The sequence below is a fragment of the Chelon labrosus genome (genome assembly GCF_963514085.1).
Source record: "Chelon labrosus genome assembly, chromosome: 5".
Taxonomy (NCBI): domain Eukaryota; kingdom Metazoa; phylum Chordata; class Actinopteri; order Mugiliformes; family Mugilidae; genus Chelon; species Chelon labrosus.
In genome coordinates this window covers 3,873,774-3,895,919 of record NC_140341.1, presented here as the reverse complement: position 1 = coordinate 3,895,919, position 22,146 = coordinate 3,873,774, and the positions used below count along the sequence as shown (strand labels likewise).

At 43.3% G+C, this 22,146-nt stretch overlaps 1 protein-coding gene across 7 annotated transcripts in view; it reads right to left on the bottom strand.

Moving 5' to 3' along the window:
• The window catches only part of caska (calcium/calmodulin-dependent serine protein kinase a), a 151,607-nt gene that overhangs the window by 83,322 nt on the left and 46,139 nt on the right, over positions 1-22,146 (bottom strand). For all 7 annotated transcript variants that reach the window (XM_084545075.1, XM_084545076.1, XM_084545078.1 and 4 more), the window contains exon 2: positions 9,816-9,928. In XM_084545075.1, coding sequence (XP_084401201.1) covers positions 9,816-9,928 — 113 coding nt within the window. The remainder of the gene's footprint in view (positions 1-9,815; positions 9,929-22,146) is intronic.

Sequence of the window (22,146 nt, the reverse complement as noted above, 5' to 3'; positions counted from 1 at the left end):
AGGAGGAGTGGAAGGAGGAGGAGGAGGAAGAAGAAAAGAAGGAAACGGAGGATTGAAAATCAGACAGAGGGAAGAAGGGGGAGGAGGAGAAGGAGAAGGAGGAGGAAAATGAAAAGGAGAAAGCAGGATGAAGAAAAAGGAATAGTAGAAGAAGGAGGAGAAGTAGAAGGAGGAAGAAGAAAAGGAGGAAGAAGACAAAAATGAGAAAGAAGGAAGAGGAAGAAGGGGAGGAGGAGGAGGGGAAGAACAAGGAAGAGTAGAAGAAGGAGATGAAGGTGTTAAGACCTAGAGCTGGGTATCACTACTGACTATTTATTTAGAGATATTTCACATTTTAAACAATTTTACTCAAAACTAAACTAAGATACTAAAAAATCTCTAGAAGCAATTATTACGTTAATAATTGCTTCTAAAGATTTTTTAGTATCTCCACGATATTTTCTCTCTAGTTAAAGTCATACTGTTTAAAACCCAATCAGCTCCCTCACATGTGGACTAATCTCGTTGCACGAGAGTGAGATTGCACCAACGCAGGAACTTCTATGCACAACGCTGAAAAACATGATGAAGACTCATCTGCAGCCTCGTATGCAAATCAGAAACCAGCCCGTCTGTCCCCTCCTTCAGCTCGAGTGCAGTTTGTTCGCTCCCACCCCATTATTTTAGATCCTCTTGCTGCCGCCTGGCAATGAGCCACTACCACTTTAATAGGTTCCTAATGAAGAGGAGGGTTAATGGACGGGGTTACTGGAGCTGAAAGACACAAACGGTAGAGAGAGGCTGTGCGATGCATTTTCCTTTTACCGGATAAAAGCAGTGGAGTCTGACATGACTGATGTGCACAGGAACCGGAAAAATAATACAAATCAATATTCTGCCACTGGGTCTCGGATGCAAATGGAAAAACTGTTCTGTCATGTAAAGATGAGATGAATGGAGGGAGGTTGGATGGTTGTGTTTGGGTGAAATTTTCCACTGGAGATATGCGGTTGGCTTTCTCTTAGAATAGGTTCATATCTTCATCAATCCGAGGTATTTTGGGATTTTCACCCAAAAAGAAACTTGAGGTCAATCAGTGACGGTGGATAAGGGGACACTTAAATAATTTTTTTATCCTTAATTCAAATGCCTAAAGACGCAAAAACAGCAGGTTAAGCTTGATGAAGTTTAAACAGGCAAAGAAAAAGAGTGGACACAGTGGAGACTTTAGCAGCTAAAGAGACTCTCAGGGGCAGGTCAAACAAAGAAATCTCAAAACAGAATCCATGGAGTCCACAGAGGCAAAGCTAGAACCAAAACCAAACCAAACCAAAACAAAACCACATCCCTGTAAGGCCAAAATGTTTTCTTCTTCTGTCTTATTTGCATTTGGCTAGCGTCAAAGCTGCCAAAAATCAAAGAAGAAGAAGAAAAAGATGACAAACGAAGACATAAATAGACAAAAGAAGACAGAAGAAGAACCAAAATCGTTCCATGTGGATGTTTGGTGAGGTGGTAGTAGTTGATCATCTAAACAGAATCCATGGAGTCCACTCAGTCAAAGGCTGCACCCAAACAACAACAACAAACACTGAACGTTTAAAAGAAGAGAAAAGTTTCCTGGAGACAGCGTCAAGGAGAAACATCTTCCAGAGAGGGTTAGGGAGTTTATGGCAGCGTTGGATGACCAGAACATTTGTGGAGTAGAGAACACAAGGTACCAGCTACCCTCTCCACACTACATTAACTTTGACTGAAAGATTTATCGGACTGAATCCAGTCCACTCTAGGAGAAGACAAGGAAGACAAGGACAGACTTTAGGAAGATACAGGAGACCAACTCTAGGAGAAGACAAGGAAGACAAGGACAGACTTTAGGAAGATACAGGAGACCAACTCTAGGAGAAGACAAGGAAGACAAGGACAGACTTTAGGAAGCTACAGGAGACCAACTTTAGGACATTTAACATCAAACTTTAGCAGCTAAAGAGACTCTCACGGGCAGGTCAAACAAAGAAATCTCAAAACAGAATCCATGGAGTCCACTGAGGCAAAGCTAGAACCAAAACCACACCAAACCAAGACCACATCCCTGTAAGGCCAAAATGTTTTCTTCTTCTGTTTTAGTTGCAGTTGGCTAGCGTCAAAGCTGCCAAAAATCAAAGAAGATGACAAACAAAGACATAAATAGACAAAAGATGACAGAAGAAGAACAAAAATCACGTGACTAAACATGTCAGTTCGCTTTTTGTGAAGTTCTTCTGGATCTGCGCCACGTTTTAGAAGGAAATCCACGCAAGTCTTCGTACATGAGGCCCCAGAACATTTCTGGAGTAGAGAACACAAGGTACCAGCTACCCTCTCCACACTACATTAACTTTGACTGAAAGATTTATTGGACTGAATCCAGTCCACTCTAGGAGAAGACAAGGAAAGACTTTTGGAAGATACTGGAGACCAACTCTAGGACATTTAACATCAGATTTGGAATCAGATTTGCAGTTTGGATCTGGAGCCAAAAAAACTCCCAAAACGAAACCCAACAAGTCCAGCGTCCTCTGTTTTGTATTTTGACTAACAAAGGCGACATGTGACTTCTGCCGCGGGGCTAAACACTGGATTTGACCAACAATAGACTTTTGCATTGAGTGCGAACATGTGGAACACAGCCTCTCCCTCTTATCTAGCTTTCATCCTTCCATTCAAACCTCTCGTCTTTTGATCCATTCACTCGCTCTTGGCAGCTGCTCTTAGAGCTGTCGAAGGCAGAAGCCAACAGGAGGCGTGTACATCACATACATCGCCTCGGTCACTTCACTCAGGATGCATCAGCAAGAGCACTTAACTGTAGTAACTGTTAATATCCATCTTTCCAAATGACATAGCTCAATATGGAATATGCATAAACTAAATATTAAACACTTTCTGCAAAGATTTGGTAGTTTAGCTCACACTACACATATATTACTATATTTAAAAGTTAGTGTATTGTTCTGTCATGTACTCGGTGACATTTACTTAAGCCTGAGCTGCAGCCATGAGCCACTTGTGCTGCTGGGAGCCTAGGCGCTAACATTAAGCTAATCCTCAGAGGACGAGCACGAAGGCGTCGGCTAACTACAACACCATGCTAATGCTGCTAAAGCTGGGATAAGTGGTTACCTTAAGGGCATTGCGGCCTGCCACATTTAATGTCATCTGGCGAGCTCGCTGCTTATGTCTGTCACTGTAACTCCTGCTGGAGATTACAGGAGATACTCGCAGCAAATGAGAAGCGAGTCACCGCAGGGATTTCACCGAAAAACAAGCTGCTGCTGCTGCTGCTTCGAGAAAAGACGGTTTCACTGCTTTCAAAGTAGTCGAGTGAGTGTCTGTATTGATCCTGTGGCTGAGGCGTGAGCGACTGAGAATTAATAACTAAAAAATAAATACAGAGAAAGGCAGAGGGAAAGAGAAAAAGGAAATCGTAGAAGTGCGTTGTATATAATTTATAAGAGAGACTACAGTTTATTTAGCAGTCTAGAAGGATTCATGGTAGCAGTATCCGGTGGAGAATCCAACTGCTATTGATTATTTGGACACTAAATAAAATGATCTGATCAGGTATGTGTTTATATGACCCAAAATAGACTTAAACGCTAAATTGATTCAATAGAAGAAGACGACCAAGATGAAGCCACATTTTCAACGTTGCTGCCATCATGGATTCATGGACATGGACTCAAGAAGAAGAAGAAGAAGAATGAAGAGGAGGACAAAGCAGAGATGCAGAAGGACAGTAGAAGGGGGAGTGGAAGAACTGATTCAGTAGAAGAAGATGACCAAGATGGAGCCCACATGGATTCATGGACATGGACAGCAGAAGAAGAAAGAATACATGACGCACAACAAGAAGAAGAAGAAGGTGAAGAAGAAGAACAACAACAACAACAACAAAGATGAGGAGGTAGAGGAGGAAGAATCATTTTTCTCCCAACTTTATTTAAAGCACGAAATCAATTCAAACGGAAGAAGACGACCAAGATGGAGCCTTGTTTTCAGTGTTGCTGCCAACATGGATTCATGGACATGGACAGAAGAAGAAGAAGCAGAAGAAGAAGAAGAAAAAACAGGAGGAAGAAGAAGTTTTTCCCGAGTGTTATTGACAACACTGAACAGATTCAGTAGAAGAAGATGTTTTGTTGCTGACGTTGTTTTAACGTTGCTGTCCACATGGATTCAAGGACAGAAATAGAAGGAGGAGAAGAAGAAGAAGATGCAAAGGAGAAGGAGGAGAAGGAGAAGTGGAAAAAGAAGGAGGATGAGGAGGAAGAAGAAGTTTTTCTCCCCGTCTTTATCTCCAGTCCTGAATTGATAGAGTAGAAGAAGACGACCAAGACGTCTCCAACATCTCTGTCCACATGGATTCCATCTTGGTTCATCTTGGTTTTTCTACCTTCATGTTTCTGTCCCTCCTGGAAACTCCTCAACCTGACGTTTACCCCACGTGAAGCAGACATGCTCAGAGAGGATGGATTTATTCCAGATTACCAGCAACATCAAGAGTCTACCTGGTTAATTAAAGGTTTACACCACCTCCTCTACATCTGATCAGGTCAGATTAAGGCGGCAACATGGGACATTTATTCTGATTATTAGAGGAATACTAGTGTCTGTGTCAATGCAGCAAAAAGAAATTTAAAAAAGAGAGGGAGCTACAGAGAGGGGAGGCGATAAACAGATGTGATCTGACAAAAACTTCACAGACACAGCTTTTATCACTGAGGAGGAAGACGGAGAAGGAAAGACAAAGGAGAGGACGAGACAAGTGGGAGGAAATGGAAATGAAGAGTGGCAGGAAATGGAGAAAAGGCTGAATGAAAGGAAAGGGGAGACGGAGGAATGAATGGAGGCGATGGCACATGATGAATTTTGCTCATTCCCTGGCTCTTCTCTTTTCTCCATGGTCCCCTCAGAGGGCTGACCTATTCATCAGTCGGACCTCCGGACAGGCTGAAGAGAAATAAGCTGGTGTGTGTGTGTGTGTGTGTCTTTGTATCAGGCCTCTGCTGACCAATCCACTGCCAAGACACGAACCATTTGACCCACTTCCCTTGGTCTGAGCTCTGTGCAGGGGTGGGATGTGTGTGTGTGTGTGTGTTGCTGTGTGATTACTGCAGCGCAACTGGTCTGATTTCTACAGGCAGGAAATAAAAAAACGAATCAACAAAGAGAAGAGCCGGCAGGCGTCTGGAGGGAACCAACAGTCTGATGGATTCCTGAGATAAAAAACACAAAAATCTGACTAGGATAGAGCCACATTTACAACGCTGCTGACCACATGGATCCATGGAATAAGAGTACAAAACTCATCACCTGATGTTTACAGTACAAGAAGCACAAGAAGAAGAAGACAAAGAAGAAAAAAATGCTGCAGAAGATGGTGCAGAAGAAGAAAAAGATGGTGAAGAAGGTGAAGACGACAAAGAAAAGATGGTGGGTATGAGGGGAGGCAAAGAAGGCAGAGAAGAAAAAGATGACGAAGGTGAAGCAGAAGGAGAAGGTGAAGAAAAAGGTGAAGAAGAAGAAGAAGAAGACGTGAGTAAGAGGGAAAGAAGAAGGCGAGGGCGATAAAGGTGAAGAAGACGAAGACGAAGGTGAAGATGAAGAAGACGAATCTGATTTCTGCAGAGACAGTACAAAAAGCACAAGAAGAAGAAGGCGAAAAAGAAAAAGATGCCGCAGAAGATGGTGCAGAAGAAGAAAAAGATGGTGAAGAAGGTGAAGGAGAATATGGAGAAGAAGAAGACGACGAAGAAGAAAAAGAAGGAGAAGAAGATGGTGAGTAAGAGGGGGGAAAGAAGGCAAAGAAGAAAAAGATGAGGGAGGTGAAGAAGAAGAAGAAGGTGAAGAAGGAGAAGACGGTGACGACGGTGAAGGAGAAGGTGAAGAAAACGGTGAAGAAGAAGAAGAAGAAGGTGAAGAAGAAGAAAGTGAAGAAGGAGAAGATGGTGACGACGGTGAAGGAGAAGGTGAAGAAAACAGTGAAGAAGAAGACGGAAAGAAGAAGGAGAGGAAGAAAAAGGTGAAGAAGGTGAAGCAGAAGGAGAAGGTGAAGAAGAATAGGAAGAAGAAAAAGAAGGTGAGGACGATAAAGATGGAGAAGACGAGGCTGAAGACGAAGAAGACGAATCTGATTTCTGCAGAGAAATGAACAAAGAGAAGGGTCTAGTCTGTGTAGAGTAGTTACAGGAGTATAAACCCAGTTCTATGATGAGCATGCACATTCATTACGTACTGTGTATGGGAGATTTTCTGAGGAGATCAAGATCTGTGTCACCACTCATTAAAAAAGCCCCACAGCCTCTAAATAAGTGGTTGATGCACCACAGATGCAGAGAAAGAAGCCCGGAGCTTCCTTGAGACATTGCAGCCTGTGAGAACTGTGTGTGTGGTATACAACTGGTTGAGCCCATCATGTCTGCTGTATAGGAGCTTAAGTAAACCGCAGAGATGCTCCGACATGCCCGTCACGGTGGATTATGTAGCCATGATCAATGAGAAAGAAAAACAGGAGGCAAAGAAGTCGACTGAGTGTAATGTGACGGGTAAAGCCTCTATAAGAACCTCTAATTATGTGGAGATCAGAGCGTGAGATTCTGTCAACATATCTAACCCTAGCCTGACTAAACATGTCTGCTACGAAAAAATAAATCATTAAACTGAAAGCATGCGGTCCACTCAGACAAAGGCTGCATCAAAACAAAAACGCTGAATGATGAGAGAAGTTTCCTGGTGACAGCGTCAAAGAGAAGAATCATTCCAGAGAGGGTTAGGGAGTTTATGGCAGCGTTGGACGACCAGAACATTTGTGGAGTAGAGAACACAAGGTACCAGCTACCCTCTCCACACTACGTTAACTCTGACAGAAAGATTTATTGGACTGTCTGTGAAGGTTCTCAGTCATCCAGGTCATGGTATATCCAAAAAAAAGGTTCAGAAAGGCAACTGGACTTGTAGAGTTTATTTGAGAAGATGTTGGAGCACTCATCCGAGAAGCTTCTTCAGTTCTGAGTAGAATCCGAGTAGCTTCTTCAGTTGAAGAAGGATGAGTGGTGAAACGTCTTCTCAAAAAAACTCTACAAGTCCAGTCGCCTTTTTGAAGCTTTTTTGGATATGTATTGGACTGAATCCAGTCGACTCTAGGAGAAGACGAGAGAAGACTAGAAGCTACAGGAGAACCACCTTTAGGACATTACTGAATATTAGGGGTGCATCATACTTGCCAGATATCTGGAAATGATGACGTCATTCCGATAAGTCCGATATCATAACGAATGGCCCCGATAATATATAATATATATTTGTGTCAGTACTGCGGTGTGAGTGGTTGTTTTAATCAATCGCTCCAACTCCCACATGAGACCTGAACGGTCTGAAGTGAATGCTGCGTTCAAGTGGCATCGGTATAATCGGGAAAAACAACATTCTGGCTGAAAACAACTCGTCGACTCGGTCATGATTTTGGTAGCAGCTGCCGTTACCCAGGATGTTACACATAAACCACAGAAACATAAACGGTCGGAAAACCGACTCTCAAACCGGGAACGGGGAACTTCTGTCACCACTTGAATGCAGCACAACGTTTGTAAACAAACAACATGGCGGCGGCGGCGGCGGTGGTGGTGCGGGACTCTTTCAAAGTTTCCGAGGATGACATTTCTCTGGCTGTTTGTAATAAATGTTTAAAGAAAGTGGAAAAATCAGCACCAGCTTTAATACCTCGAACATGAAAAGTCATTTGAAACCATCGATTCGATGGGGTTTTGAAGGCGTATGAGGACGCCAGCGCGGCTAAAGAAGGAAGCAAGCTAGCCGGAAAGAAGAATGGAATGCACTTTTTCACTTTGTATTTATTTTAAATGCAAAGTATTTCAGTTCTAGAGACCTTTATTTTTGTATCAGTAAGTATGCACCTCATTTCAAGAGATGTTCATTTGAAATAGAGCAAATGTTTCTTTCTAATGGTATGTCATCTGAAAAAAAAAAAATCTTCATTTTAAGATTCAAAACAGTTTTTGATTTTGTTTATAGATAGATAGATAGATGGATAGATAGATACTTTATTAATCCCGAGGGAAATTCAAGTTGAAGAATTGATGTCATGATATATCACTTTTGCTCATTAGTCCTCCTCATCTTCAGGTATGTTATCGGTATCGGTATCGGCCTTAGGAAGCGGAAAGTTATCGGTTATCGGTATCGTTTTTTTAAAAAAGTTATCGTGCATCCCTACTGAATATTTAAAAATCGAGATTGAGGAGCAAAACATCTGATCACGAGACGTCGCCAGTGTTGTGTGTATATTTAAATGCTTTCTAGCGGTCGTAGACGACATTATTTTATCTCCGTTTTTGGTCTCCACCAGTCAAACGACGAGCTAAAATACTTCCTGTAAAGTTTAATTCGCCCGATAATACGACATTGATCCGCTGTTTCTGAACCGACTCATCATTACAGAGAAGATACTGATCGTAAAAACCGAAACTGTACAACTGTCAAAGGTTACAGCTAAAGTACTTGATAGAGATGCAAGATGAGGAATAAACGATGTCAGTGAGGTAGGTCTGGAGAGTCCCCTGAGTGTATGAAATCACACAATAAAAACCTTCTTGGTCCGTGCTTTTTCCTTTTTTATTGTTCTATTGTACGACTCCACGCAGCATGGCGTCATTGTGGGCGCTGTATTTACTGATTTAATGATTTAATAAATAAAAGGACCGTGGGGAAGCTTCTTCACGGCAGACTGGCCTCGTTTTCCTCTAACAAAGACCTGCAGTCCTCTCAGTTTGTCTTCAAACTTCTCAATCTGATAGCATCCGTCTTATCGTCCCCCCCCGCTCCGATCCATCCGTCCATCCATCAGTTTCCGTCCTCTTATCTGAGTCAACGCACTAGTCAAGGTATTCCTCCCTACCTCTATTGTCGTTTCCTAGCTGCTCGTGAACTCACCGTCCAGCTATCTTTAATTCAATCTCTCCTCTTCCTCCCTTGTTCTCTCATCCACCCCCGTCCACTGCTCCTTCGGTCTGCAGCAGATATCTGATAAGACCTCCGCCTGTTTTGTCTAGAGACGATACTCAGGACCTCTGCTACACTTTTAGTTCTTTAAAACACCTCAATAGTCGGATTAGGGCTGCTTGTTAATTCGCTATGTCAACAAATCCACATCTTTTTTTTTTTCCATTCAGCTTCTCAGTTGGAGATAGTTCCATTTTTAGTAAGTGTGCAACCACTTCCCCTTCTTTAGGGGTTCTGGTAGGTTTGACTACTAATCATGTTACTGCTCTCTGCAGGATAAAAGCATTAACAACGCTTTCTCAACCACTTTCTGTCCCTGTTTAACGAATTTCCTCACTTTTGACGCTTGGATAAGTGATTTTTCAGTAAAACAGTCCGTATATATTTATACTACAAGCTCATTATAGAGATATTTGAACTAAAATATATTATGATGCATGGAATAAATCAGTGTAATACCTAATTTTAGTTTCATTAAACTTTAAGTAAAAACCAGAGTTGCAGCTCCTCTTTCCTTACTCTGAAGGCGTCCTGGCCGTGGCTCAGTAATTAAATGCTTCAATAAAACAAGCCCTGAAGACTGTGACTGACCCGTGAGCAGCTGTGAATAAGAAGTAGGCCAGCGTGTGAAGAGTAAACGGAGAAACCCAAACAAGCAGAAACAAGGACGAGCCTCTGACCTCTCCTTCAACGGAATAAAAACAAAAAAAAAGCAATGATCTCAGGTCGTGTTTAAACAGCAGAGAGTGGGAGCAGGAACCAGAGAGGATTCTTACCCTCCGTGCTGAGTCCAGGACTGGAGGTGAACTGGGCCACGTCCACGATTTTGACAGCAAACTGCTGCCCCGTCTCTCTGTTGATGCATCTTCTCACCACGCTGAAGGGACCCCTAAACAAAAAAAAAAAACATAAAAATAAACATTTAGTTACACAGATACAGGACCTGATAAAGAGAAGTTTAACATTCACTTTTTCTTTTATCGTGGTGGGAGAAGAGTAAATCCAAAGGGAGCTGTCGGCCTATTTAGACGCTAAACGCTTCAATTACGTTTACTAGTCAGTCGTTTATTTTGTCTGTCGGGTGTTTGCTGCTCAAGTAACAGATTTTTATTAGTCAGGAAGAAGCCAGACCAACTTCCAAGACCATTTATTTATTTATTTATTTATTTGTGCAGTGGAGAGTTGGTCTGAAGTCTCACTGTTGGGAACTGATCATGCTCCTGCAACGATATATCAACTAATTTTATGTGGTAACGGTCATCTGAGGACAGTGGGCGTTGACTTTGTGTCTCAACGTCAAAACGTCTCTGATTCTAAGGTCACCAACTATCAGCTTACCGTATCACGACCTTAAATGGACATTTATTGGATGACCAGTCCATTTCTGGAGCAGAGAACACAGGTTTTCTGCGGCCAAGCTACCAGTTACCCTCCCCTTGCTACATTAGCTGTGATATATAAGGCAAACAGAAAGATTATGACCTTTGCTTCCCAACGTTTTTTCCACCGTTTGCTCTCAAAACGATTCAAAAAGCGCCAATGCTGCAAATGCTAAATGTTAATATCCCACTACCTTTCCCTCTCAGCCCTCAAACAGCTCACCCTTTTATTACACGATGCATCAGAGCCAACCCAAGAGGAACTGTACGGAGAAGCCAGGGCTGCACTTTGGACACTTTCACACACAGTGAATCATCACTTCCTGCAGAATGAGTGCATCGCCTCATTCAGTGGACGGGATGAACAGAGGTCTACCGCTCACGGGCCGCGGGTTAGACTTAACAAGTGGGCAGGTCATGGTTACAGCAGCAGGAAGACGCCGGCTAAATAAAGCTCCTGGCTGCTCCACAACGGTGGTGGGGTAATGGGCTTAAACGGACACGTACACACTCTAGAATAATGTGTTGATACTGTTTATATATATACGTGTGTGTGTGTGTGTGTGTGTGCGAGAGAGAGAGAAAGGTGTACGGTGGATGAGGTTTAACAGCAGGAGTTTGTGTAAGAATAGACACACAGGTCAACGCTGGCAGAGGAAGACACATAATCCTGTCTATTCTTATTCCGTCCCATCCTTTCTACACATGCTTATTTCTGGAGCCTATCCCATAATGCATCGGGAGAAATCAAGAAAACAATCACGGAACGGCACGAACGGGGCGCAACGAACATATCTGATATGTAACATGGCAGGAGATCATTTAGGAAGGAACTCGTTTTAGCTCCCAGTTTAACTCTGATTAGGTTAAGAGTTTTAATAATCTGAGTTGTGTGTGTGTCTTTAAAGGCGCAGACACAACAAACCTAAATCTGGACTAAAACTGAAGGAAGGAGGTACTGCTCCATACCAGCAGGTGGCAGTAGTCAAGTCAAGTCAAAGTTTACTTCTAAAGCACGTTTAAAAACAACCTCAGTCGAAGCAAAGTGTTGTACAAGCAGAACTAATATAAATAAAATAAATAAATATGAGTTAAAATAAGCAATAAAATCCAAGATATCCTGCTCTACTTGGACTGAAGGCCAGCGAGAAGATGTGGGCTCTCAACAATGATTTAAAATGCTCCAAACTCTGGGCAGCTTTGATATAAAAGGGTTCCAGAGTTTGGGGGCCACCACCAAAAGGATCTGGATCTAGGGAGGTCCAGTAGCAGCTGGTTTGTTGATCATAGAGACAGGTGAGATGGTGCCTGGCCATTAAGACTGGTAGTAAAAATGGACTGGAAGCCTGCGTTCTGTACAGCCTGCAGGCGGCGTATCGATGTTGAGAGGTACCGTAGTCTAAATGAGAGGTAATAAACGTCTGAATTAATTATCCTCTCAAAATCAGACGTCTAGTGGTCTCAGAGGTAGCGCTAGACTTTTTCATAGTCGGTCATTTTGACTGACAGGGTCATAAAAATCCCGTCATAATCTATTTTTACCCGTCACTTTATTATTTTTTTTAAATGATAATAAAGACATATTCAATAGCATTTAATTTTCATTAAAGTTTCATTAACTTTCAGAACAGTATTGACTTTAAATGGTAACAAAAAAATAAAAGTTTCGGCTGCCGACACGTCTTGTCCGCACTCGGAACGGGACTGCTAGCGTAAACAGCTCTTAGACGGTACCGTAGGGTTGAAGTGCTTCGGTGGTATGCTAATTCCACTTTGGTAGCCGTTAGCTGCATAGACATAGACATATATACATCTATGGGTGCATCCGAATACCCATACTAACGTACTGTTCAGCAGGCGAGACGCAGTACGCCACAGTCGTAGTACGTCCGAATTCTTAGTAGACATCGACTAGTAGGCAAAAAATACCCGGATGGCCTACTACCTCCACAGTATACAACGGTAGCTCACTACGCTATCCCACAATTCAGCGGGAGCCCGCTAAGCGTAGAAGAAGACGAGCCGCCGGGAAAATCAGATCAGACAAAATGGCTGAGACCGTTGTGACAGCTACAGCTACGACAACCGAAGTTTATAAATGTCAGTATATTAGGATAAATGTTGAGTTTAAAATGTTGGTTGTTTCGAAAATACTTCTCCGAGGCGGCTTTAAAATTTCGCGGCATCCGTCGGTGTGCGTCATATGTGTCGGCGTCACACGTAAACATCCGGGGTCAAAGGACAGGCAAGATGGCTGCCCAGTACGTCCCAATTGTGTGCCTACTACTCGCTCGCATACATAAATAACGTACTAAATTGACGGTTGAGTAGTACGTTCTAACCGACGTTAGTGTGGACTGACTATTTGGATGCACCCTATATGTATATGGTTAGCCGAGCTCTGACGTGTGCATCAGTGTCATCGGTGTACCAGGAAATCGTGCACCGACAAAAGTTCTGCGATGTTTGGAACACAAACTGTGACGAGAGACAAGAGCAGGTCACTCGCCACCAAGTGGTCGGGGGTGTGAATTGCAATCTGTCAAAATGACGGACGGCCTTCAGATTTTTCCGTCATATTTAAAAAATACGGTCAATGACGGAAAATATTCGGGTTAACACGACCCCTGAGTGGTCTGTAGTCTGTATTCGTCATTGAAAAAGGGAAAGAGGAGGGAGGCTAACTATCGTACAGAGCTGACCTCTCCTGAATCATGCTCAGATTATTCATTCTAGATCAGGGTAACGCTCATTTTAGTTCAGGGGGCCACGTACGGTCCAATCTGAACCGGACCAGTGACATTATAATAACCTATAAATAACAACCTGAATCACCCTGAAAAATAAGTGCAATTACTGCGAATCAGCCGCCACGGCTCGGGTCAGAGACGATCACCGACGCTGGCTTGGTTAAAGGCGTCCAGCTCGAGTCAACACACTCGTCACAGCAGCTCCTTCATCAGAATTCAAATCCATCTTTATTTGAAAGAGACGATCTTTTTTTTTTATTTATTTGCCATGTGGTGCATCCAAAGTCTGTTACCGTGGTTACAGTCCCTCTAACTCCATCTCTGATGAGTGCGAGGATGTCGAGCTGACCCAAAATAACCCAGACACACACACACACACACACACACACACACACACACACACACACACACAAACTAACCCTGGTTAGTTTTAGCTTCAACTTTTCTTGGCCTGGTTCATCTGAGGAGCAGCAGCTTTTAGCTAGCAGACAGAAAGACACAGAGAGGAGGAAGGAGGGAGACGGTGCGACCAGACGCACTGCATCACCGCTCAACGTGAGAAAAAAAAACCACCTCCCGTTTCACACCTAAGCGAGACAGACAGCAGAGAAGCAGCGTAACGACTGGCTGAGGTCTGTGTGGGTGAGTGTGCACAAACACAGGCTGGATGAACAGATGGTGATCAGGCTAAAGCTGCTTAGCGTCAGAGGGGTGAGGTGGAACAGCACAGCGGCCAAAACATGCAGCACACACACACACACACACACACACACACACACACACACACAGTCACACACACTTATACACGATTCCCATGCACACAAGTGTCGTTAATGTGGATCAGACTGGAATAAACACTATGAACAGAGCTGGTGAGTAAACTGTCACTTTGTGTGTGTGCAGCCCTCCCTCTCTCTCTCTCTCTCTCTCTCTCTCTCTCTCTCTCTCTCTCTTTATCACACACACACGCAAACTTTCTATTTTTGCCACAGACATAACACCTTCCCTAGCCCTTAACACTTATCTAATTTACACATTAACATCATTAATTATTATTAGCTAATAACCTTTAACTTGAAACCAAGTCTTGACCATAAAAACGAGGTGGTAAATTCCACGTTCACTTTCCAGATCTGTTTGTCCATCAGTTCATTCACCGGTCCACTGATGATGGAGGGATCGATTCTTTAGGTTAAAAGAAGGCCGACAAAGCCCAACAGTACACGCCCCAGCAGCCATAACATTATGACCGACTGGTGGTGACATGGTGGTGTCGGGGGAGCTGTCAGTAGGTAGGTGGGATACATATGAGGCAGCAAGTGAACATTTTGTCTTCGAAGGAGCAGGAAAAGTGTTCAAGTGACTCTGACGAGGACCAAACTGTGACGGCCAGAGTCACGGCAACAACAAACACTGAACGTTCAAAAGAAGAAGAGAAAAGTTTCCTGGAGACAAATCTTCCAGAGAGGGTTAGGGAGTTTATGGCAGCGTTGGATGACCAGAACATTTGTGGAGTAGAGAACACAAGGTACCAGCTACCTAGAAATAGTGGTTTGTTGCTTCTCCCAAGGAACATACAGTACCAGGACGCATCAATGTTCAGGTGGAGGTACGTATCTAAAGCCCTATTCGCACGGGACTAGTTTAACCTGGGGACCTCGGGTAATTTATAATAATAGCAGAGGTCGTCTGTGATCTTAATCTCGTGCGAATCGGCATCCCTGTGATTTTTGGGGGAGGGGTGTTTTTACTTTTTCAAGACTTTTTTTGGTTCGCAGCGTTTTTCTGCCTCTCGTCACTTAAGAATTATGAAGGATGTGCTGTAAATCAAAGTCCGGACAGCGGGAGAAAGGTCGTTCGTAATTTCTTCCCGGGAACAATAGTCTCATCGTGTTTTATTTTTAAAAATATATATTTTGTGACATAAACACCAGGACCACAGTTTCCTTACATAATGGGCTCTGACTTCACCATGTTGGTGGTTTTAATGTTGTGGCTGAACGGTGTTACTCCCTACACTGTGTCTGGGAAAAAAAGTTTAGAAAATAAATCTTATCCTATCTTTTTTTTCCTGGAGCCTTTTAAAGGCAAACAGCGTCTCTGTGGGGAAATGTACCCTTTCCATCTGAAAGATAACACCCGAGCACAAACAATGAATTTGTCAATTTCAGGAAGTTGGCACTTTGGAGCCAAAATGAAAAGTCTACGTGAAACTAAAGTCAGACTCCTGCAGGAAAATGTTTCAAGCCTAAACTTTGTCAGAGGAGCTACGTGGGGTCAGGAGGAGCTCTCATTAGCGATGCGGTGCAGTCCTCCACGCTACAGTCCACTCGCTTCACCTCTGCACAGCACAGCAAATATCAGGCCTCCTCGCTCGCGGCTGCGCTTCGTACAGCGACGAACACGAGGCCCCCGGAGGAGGAGGAGCCGGGACAAAGAGAGGAGGGAGGACGGAGGATGATACGTGGAAAAGTTAAAAACACGAAGGGGAGAAACGTCCGAAGGAGACCAGGGGCAGAAAATGAAGAAATGAAACTTGACAACATGGTAAGTGGACCAATAGAGAGCTAATTTAGAAGCTAAATAAAGATTCTGACATAATGTTTTTACAGTGAGTGTCCAGGACTGAAGCATTATTCAATCTACTGAACAAAAATATCTGGAAAATCTCACTCTGGACAGGATCTGTCATTATATATATATATATATATATAAGGAGCACGTTCTGTCCTCCATCTGCATCTACAGGGGATGCATTCATGTGCAGCACAGAGTGTAGGTCTCCAGCGTTCTGGCTAAAACCCGAGTCCAGTCCAGTGTTTGTTTTCTCATTTAAACCAACTGCTCGTCGACCACAAGCGTGCCGCGCAGCCTGACCACCCGCCTGTATCTACGTCCTCCTCTGCAACCAGCAACCATCATTATTTTCCTCGCAGGTCCAATTTAGTCGGACCGCTTCTCCGTCTTTTTTCCGAAATTCACCCGTGAACGCATTTAAACGTGCATGTCATTTGTTATCAGCTTCCTCTTGACGGGGCGTAAATCCAAACTATTTTTGCATTTGCAGCGAGCGGCTCATTCAAAGCGTCCAGAATGGGAATTAAGAAGGCACCATCTCACTCCCAACAATCCAAGACCGCAAAGGAGGAAATATTAAGAAGTCGCCTGTCAGAGGAGGCGAAGGAAGGGAGGGGGGGGAGGGAGGGAGGGAGGCTTTGAACGGCAGACGGCTCAAGTGGCGGAACTGGGCGTCTCAGAAGGAGCCGACTGTACGTGGAGGAGGAGGAGGAGGGTATCCGGGCTTTGAATGGGCCTCAGCTGCACTCAGCGTCAGCCATTATGGCTCTGAATGGAAGTCAGCTGCACACGGGCTGTTCTGATGATTCCTCCACTTTAGCCACCCTCACTGAAATAACAGGAAGCGGGTGAGAGAGAGAGAGAGTGGGAAGAAGGGTGGGGAGACAGAAAAAGGCATAGAAGTAACAGGGGGAGTCCCATTCACGACGACACCACGCCTCCTTTATTCCTTTACAGCGCAGGTTCTTCAAGTATTTTGAAGTGTATTCATAGAGGGAGAGATGCACCACAGTGTCCTGATTAGTGAAGACCCGGACACATTAAACTGACATCTGGAAACAGCTGCACTTGAACTCTGCAGCTGACCACCAGCTGGTTTATATGTGTATATGAGGACATAACCCTCCACACCAGCAGGGGGCAGTAGCAAGGTTTCGTCATTCAAAGATGGAAACGGGAAGAGCTACACGGATGCTAAGAGGAGTTTAATTATTCTTGATGTTGTTGTGAAAGTATTTCATGGATTTACACCGATCAGCCACAACATTATGACCACTGACGGGAAGGAGAAGTGAATAACGTCGAGCATCTTGTGACAGTTGCCTCTATGCACGCATCACTTCCGCATTGGCGTAAGGATGATGTGACATTTCCGGTTACATGAAGAAAACATTAGACAGTGACAGTCGACATTTACGATGGCAGATACTAAGTTCACAAGGTGTTTGCTGGAGTTGCCGAAAGTATCTGTTAACGATACACGGAGGATCGTCCGGGCATCCAGTACAACACCACGTAGCAAATTAGACAAAGGCTTCAAATTTTACGTGTCTTCATTTCTTTGCAACTTTGAAGGTAATTTGCTAACGCTAGCTAGCCTGAGCTAGAATCCTAGTTTTGGTGTTTTAAAGCATAATAAGTTTCGCCCAGATGCATCCTAGGGTGTTTTTGTGAATGTACCCGAGTCAAACTTTCGTTTAAAAGGATAATTACGTCTGAAGCGCCACTTTTAAGCTTGTTCGTGTTGCCGTTTTCTGGTCAAATGGCCTTTTGAATGGGAATCGTAGGGGCGCTAACGTTACTATTTTGATACGTGATCACGTAGAAATCGCTATTTTTAAGACACTAAGAAGGCTGGACACAACATGAAACTTTGATCCAAGTATCATCAGTGTCTCTACACATGAACTCGAGCATTGAGAACATTGTTCGTGTACACAGAGTTTAGTTATAGAAAGGTTTTGAACAACTCACTTGGTTTTTCTGCTCTCTGCCATCTTGCCAGTCAAGGAGTGAGTTGTCCAAAATCTTTATTTTTAGTAAACTATTTGTGACGACAAGCATTCGATGGTAGCATGCAGTAGCACATCACATCACTCTACGATAAGCGGATGTTTACAGCCATCCTGAGATTTAACCGGAAATACGTCATGATCGCCAGTGCATACCGCCCATTCAATGTTCTGCTGGGAAAATTTTGGACCTGGCATTCATTGGTGTGGATGTTCCTTAGACATGTAGCACCCACCTAGACCAGGCCAGACCAGACCAGGCCCCCCTACCCCCAGCCCATAGCAATGACACTCCTTGATAGCAGCAGAGGAACAACTAAAAAAAAAACATGAAGAACAGCACAAGGTGTTGACCAACATCCTGTTACCAGACACCACAGGACACCCTCAGAAGACCCATGTCCATTCTCTGATGAGTCACCACAAGGGAGACCTGCACAATATTAACATCCCATGAATTATGGTCAGCAGTATTCAGCTGAAGACTACTCAAAAATTGAAGCTGATCTCATTACATCAATCTGGCGTTTTATCTTTTATCTCATCATCTAGTAATAACACGAGGTCACAACACGCTGCTGTAGAGTCCCGTCTGTGTCACTGAGTTATTAGATCAAAGTTCTGATCACTGTCACAACTAAAATCACTTTACAATTAAACTCTGCTGCTTTAACCTTTTGAAGATCAAACCTCTTCATTCACTGCATACGTACAGCTCTATTAATGCGCATTAAAAAGTGATTACACATGGAGAAGCTGTAGCCACGGGTTCATCATCATCTTATAGAAAACAACGAGTCGTTATTGATGTTTTCTTTAAGACGCGTTCTACATTTGACGGCGAGTCTTTGGAGTTTTCAGTAAAGCAGTGATAATAGGCTCTGAAGCAGCTGCCATTATTAATTCATAGCGATACAGACACTTTTTTAGTAATTACTCTCGGCTTTGGTAAGAGCAACAATCTTCTTCTTACTGAACAGATTTTACGATATCACAAAGCTCGCCCACATTCACCAGAGTCTCTTGAATCTTTCTCTTTCCAGTCTGAGAAACGAAGTCTCCATCTCGCAGAAATATTCTACCTCCATCTTCAGCTATTTCTTCCGGTAAGAGCTTTATTCATTAACAACTGACTTAATCCAAAACAAACATTTGTTCCCCAGCGCTTGAAGGTCTCAAACTTCTCAAAACACTCTCCGTGAATTTCTTTATTTCCTGCCAGTTAAGGCCGGACATTATCCGTTTCATCGTGCTCCACATTTCATCCGGCATCTTTTATCTTGACTGTGTCTTTTATATTATAAAACATCTCATCGCCGCACGATAAGAAGAAGAAAGTTGTTTTCCTCTGCTGCTGCTCAACAATCTCTTGCAGTTTGCCCACTAATGACACAATATTAGCCTCATAATTTAATGAAAGTGCTCAGCGAGTCTAAAAACATTTTAATCGTTCTTTACGCCGTTCCTTCGGCGCGCTGCCTTCTCACATTCGCCTCGGGGTTGATGTCTCAGTTGCAGGTATCTATAAAAGCTGACCGATTAGATTCCTGAAAAGCTTTTAATTTCTCTCCAGCAATCTGATCGCCAAGTGGCCGGCTCAAAAAGTCCAGGTGTGAACACTGATCTGGTGTCAGTCCACATGTGGAGGTGGTTCCGGGACACACAATGAGTCCTGGGTCACATTAAAGACCTACACCTACTCAACAGGGGTGACCCATGGAAGAGGAGTTTAACTCATTCAAAGGAAAGCTTTTTCAAATATTCTGTCCTGTTACCAGAGATTTTTTTTTCCCCCACTTGCTTCAAACAGCACAGCAATGAAATTACGGTGAGTATGAAAGTTTTCACGGTTCGACTTAAAGGGGAACTACTGTTTTTTTACAACCTAGACCTTATTTCTGGCATAAAATACGGTCGTTTACTCACCCATATAACTTCATTTGGAGTCGTTTGTCAGATATTTAGATCTGCGTATATCCATATAGTGGGAGTGAATGGGGCACCGAAACACAGCCTCTAAATAACGCATCATCTGCCGCGAAACTCGTTCATTTCACCAATATTTTGTTATGATACTCTAGTGCTATTCCCTGTTGAGAAACACAACAAACACCTGTTCTTGGTTCTGATCCAGCAGCAGGTCGAGATGATGCTAAATGGAGATCTGAGCTCAAGTGTTGGCTCGGGATGCATTTTAATGCCAGGTGTGAGCACAGGTACTTAGAGATGAATTTGCCCAGGTCTCAATGGCCCCTTTCACGGTGAAAACAAGGTTTTGTCCCGACACTTTTTAAAGCCTATTAGGGTTAATTTGGTGCCGACGGCTGCACGCCTGTGTTAAACACAGCTGGAGTGTGTTAAAGTGTCTTAACTGGACGAGGCAGCGGCGCGCAAACAGACTTGGCTCCCGTGTTTAAAGTAAACACGTACGACCTTTAGTCCGGCAGTTCACCGCAATAAGCGCATAACAACTCCTGACCTTTACCCTCTGCACTCCAGCCGACCTCACAGGTACGAGGTGTTTCAGCAGCCGGGGGGGGGAGTCCGACTCTGTTGATACAATAACCCAAGCCTGCTCCCGAGAGAGGACCTGGCAAAAGGCTTGAGAGAGAGAGAGAGAAAAAGGATTTGCTGCATTCCATGTCAGGGTAACCACGGGGAATTTACTGCAGCATCAAAAAGATAGGCTGCCCTATATCGCAGGCCGTCTATCTGCATCTTTCTGTGTGTATTGCTGCAGTAAAAGGTGATTTGCAGGCCGCTCTCCTTCCCGACTTCACAGTGCATCAATCACTTATTCCCCCAGTTTTACAACACACACACGCACAAGTCCACAGCATCGCACACATGCATGTCAGCCAACAAAAGAGGAAACGGCGCTAAGCTGCTTTACACCAGGCTGCTATTCTCAACTGGTCGGTCACATTCTCTTAGTTATTAGATTAGACTGCCATTCTGAGAAAGTCAATCCATGCTCGTTGCTCCAAGTACCAGCATTAACAGCACACACACACACACACAAAAAAAAAAAAACTCAATAAGTCAATGCATTCCTACACAGATAAGGGTGCAATGTCGAAATAATCACACCCTTACTCTCATCGGTGGAAGACTGATAGGAGAAGAATGAGCAGGAACTACGAGAGGGCATAATAAACCGTCAGCCTGCAGGAAACTTTAAAGAGAATCGAAACTAAACGGACGTCGTTAATGTGTTTACATGTCCGTGGAGGCCTCAGGAAAGCGGGGAGATAAGTGAGAGGGAGGGGACCATGAATGTGTCCGAGGTTGAGGTCCTGCTCTGGAACCAAGTCTGTTAAATTCACACAGAGATTCACACCGTGTGGATGTGAAAAGGCAACCCCAGGTCTTTAGCGTTGATGCAAAATATAACCGATTTAATTCATGATCGCTGTAAAATAATAGTTCAGTTATTTTTGCGGGGGAATGGTGAGAAAGCGAAATCACTCTCTGAGGAACATGAACAGGAACTGAAAAATACAACCACTATATGTATTTTTGTCTTTAAGTCATAAACATGTTTCTCAGGAGGAAATAAAGCGTGAGAAGAGCTGAAGGTTACTTGGAATAATCCTCTGAGGAACATGAACAGGAACTGAAAGACGTGACCACCACGTACATTTTGTTCCTCTCTAATACACTAGGCCATAAATAAACTTGTCTGTCCACAGGAGAATCTGACATGAATATAACTAAGGGTGAAAGATCCATAGGTGACTTGAAATTATCCTCTGAGGCACATGAACAGCGATAAAAAAAAAAAAAAAACATTCCCACAATATATATTTTTTTTATAAACAAACTAGTTTCTCAAGAGGATAATCTGAAACAAATATAGTGAACGTTGAAGGAGCTGAAGCCTACTAGAGATCATCCTCTGAGGAATATGAACAGGAACTGAAAAACACAACCACTATATATATATTTTTTTTTTGTTTCCAAGAAACTTAGTCAAGAATAAACAAGAGGAAACTCTGACTCGAGTATGGTGAAAGATAAAATAACTGAAGCTTACTAGGGATCATCCTCTGAGGAACACGAACAGAAACTGAACATTTTTTTCACTCTGGGAAACTTGAATAAACGTGTGTCCCAAGAGGAAAATCTGACACAAATATTACACATAAATATTTTTGTTTTCGAGAAACTTAGTCTTGAATAAACTGGTTTCTAAAGAGGAAATATAGCAAAGGGTGAAAGAGCTGAGGGTTACTAGAAAATAATCCTCTGGGGAACATGAACAGGAAAACATGACAACTTTATATTTTTTTTCTTTCTAAGAAGCAAGGCCGTGAATAAACATGTTTCTCAAGAAGAAAATATTGCAAAGGATGAAAGAGCTAAAGGTTACTAGAACTAATCCTCTGG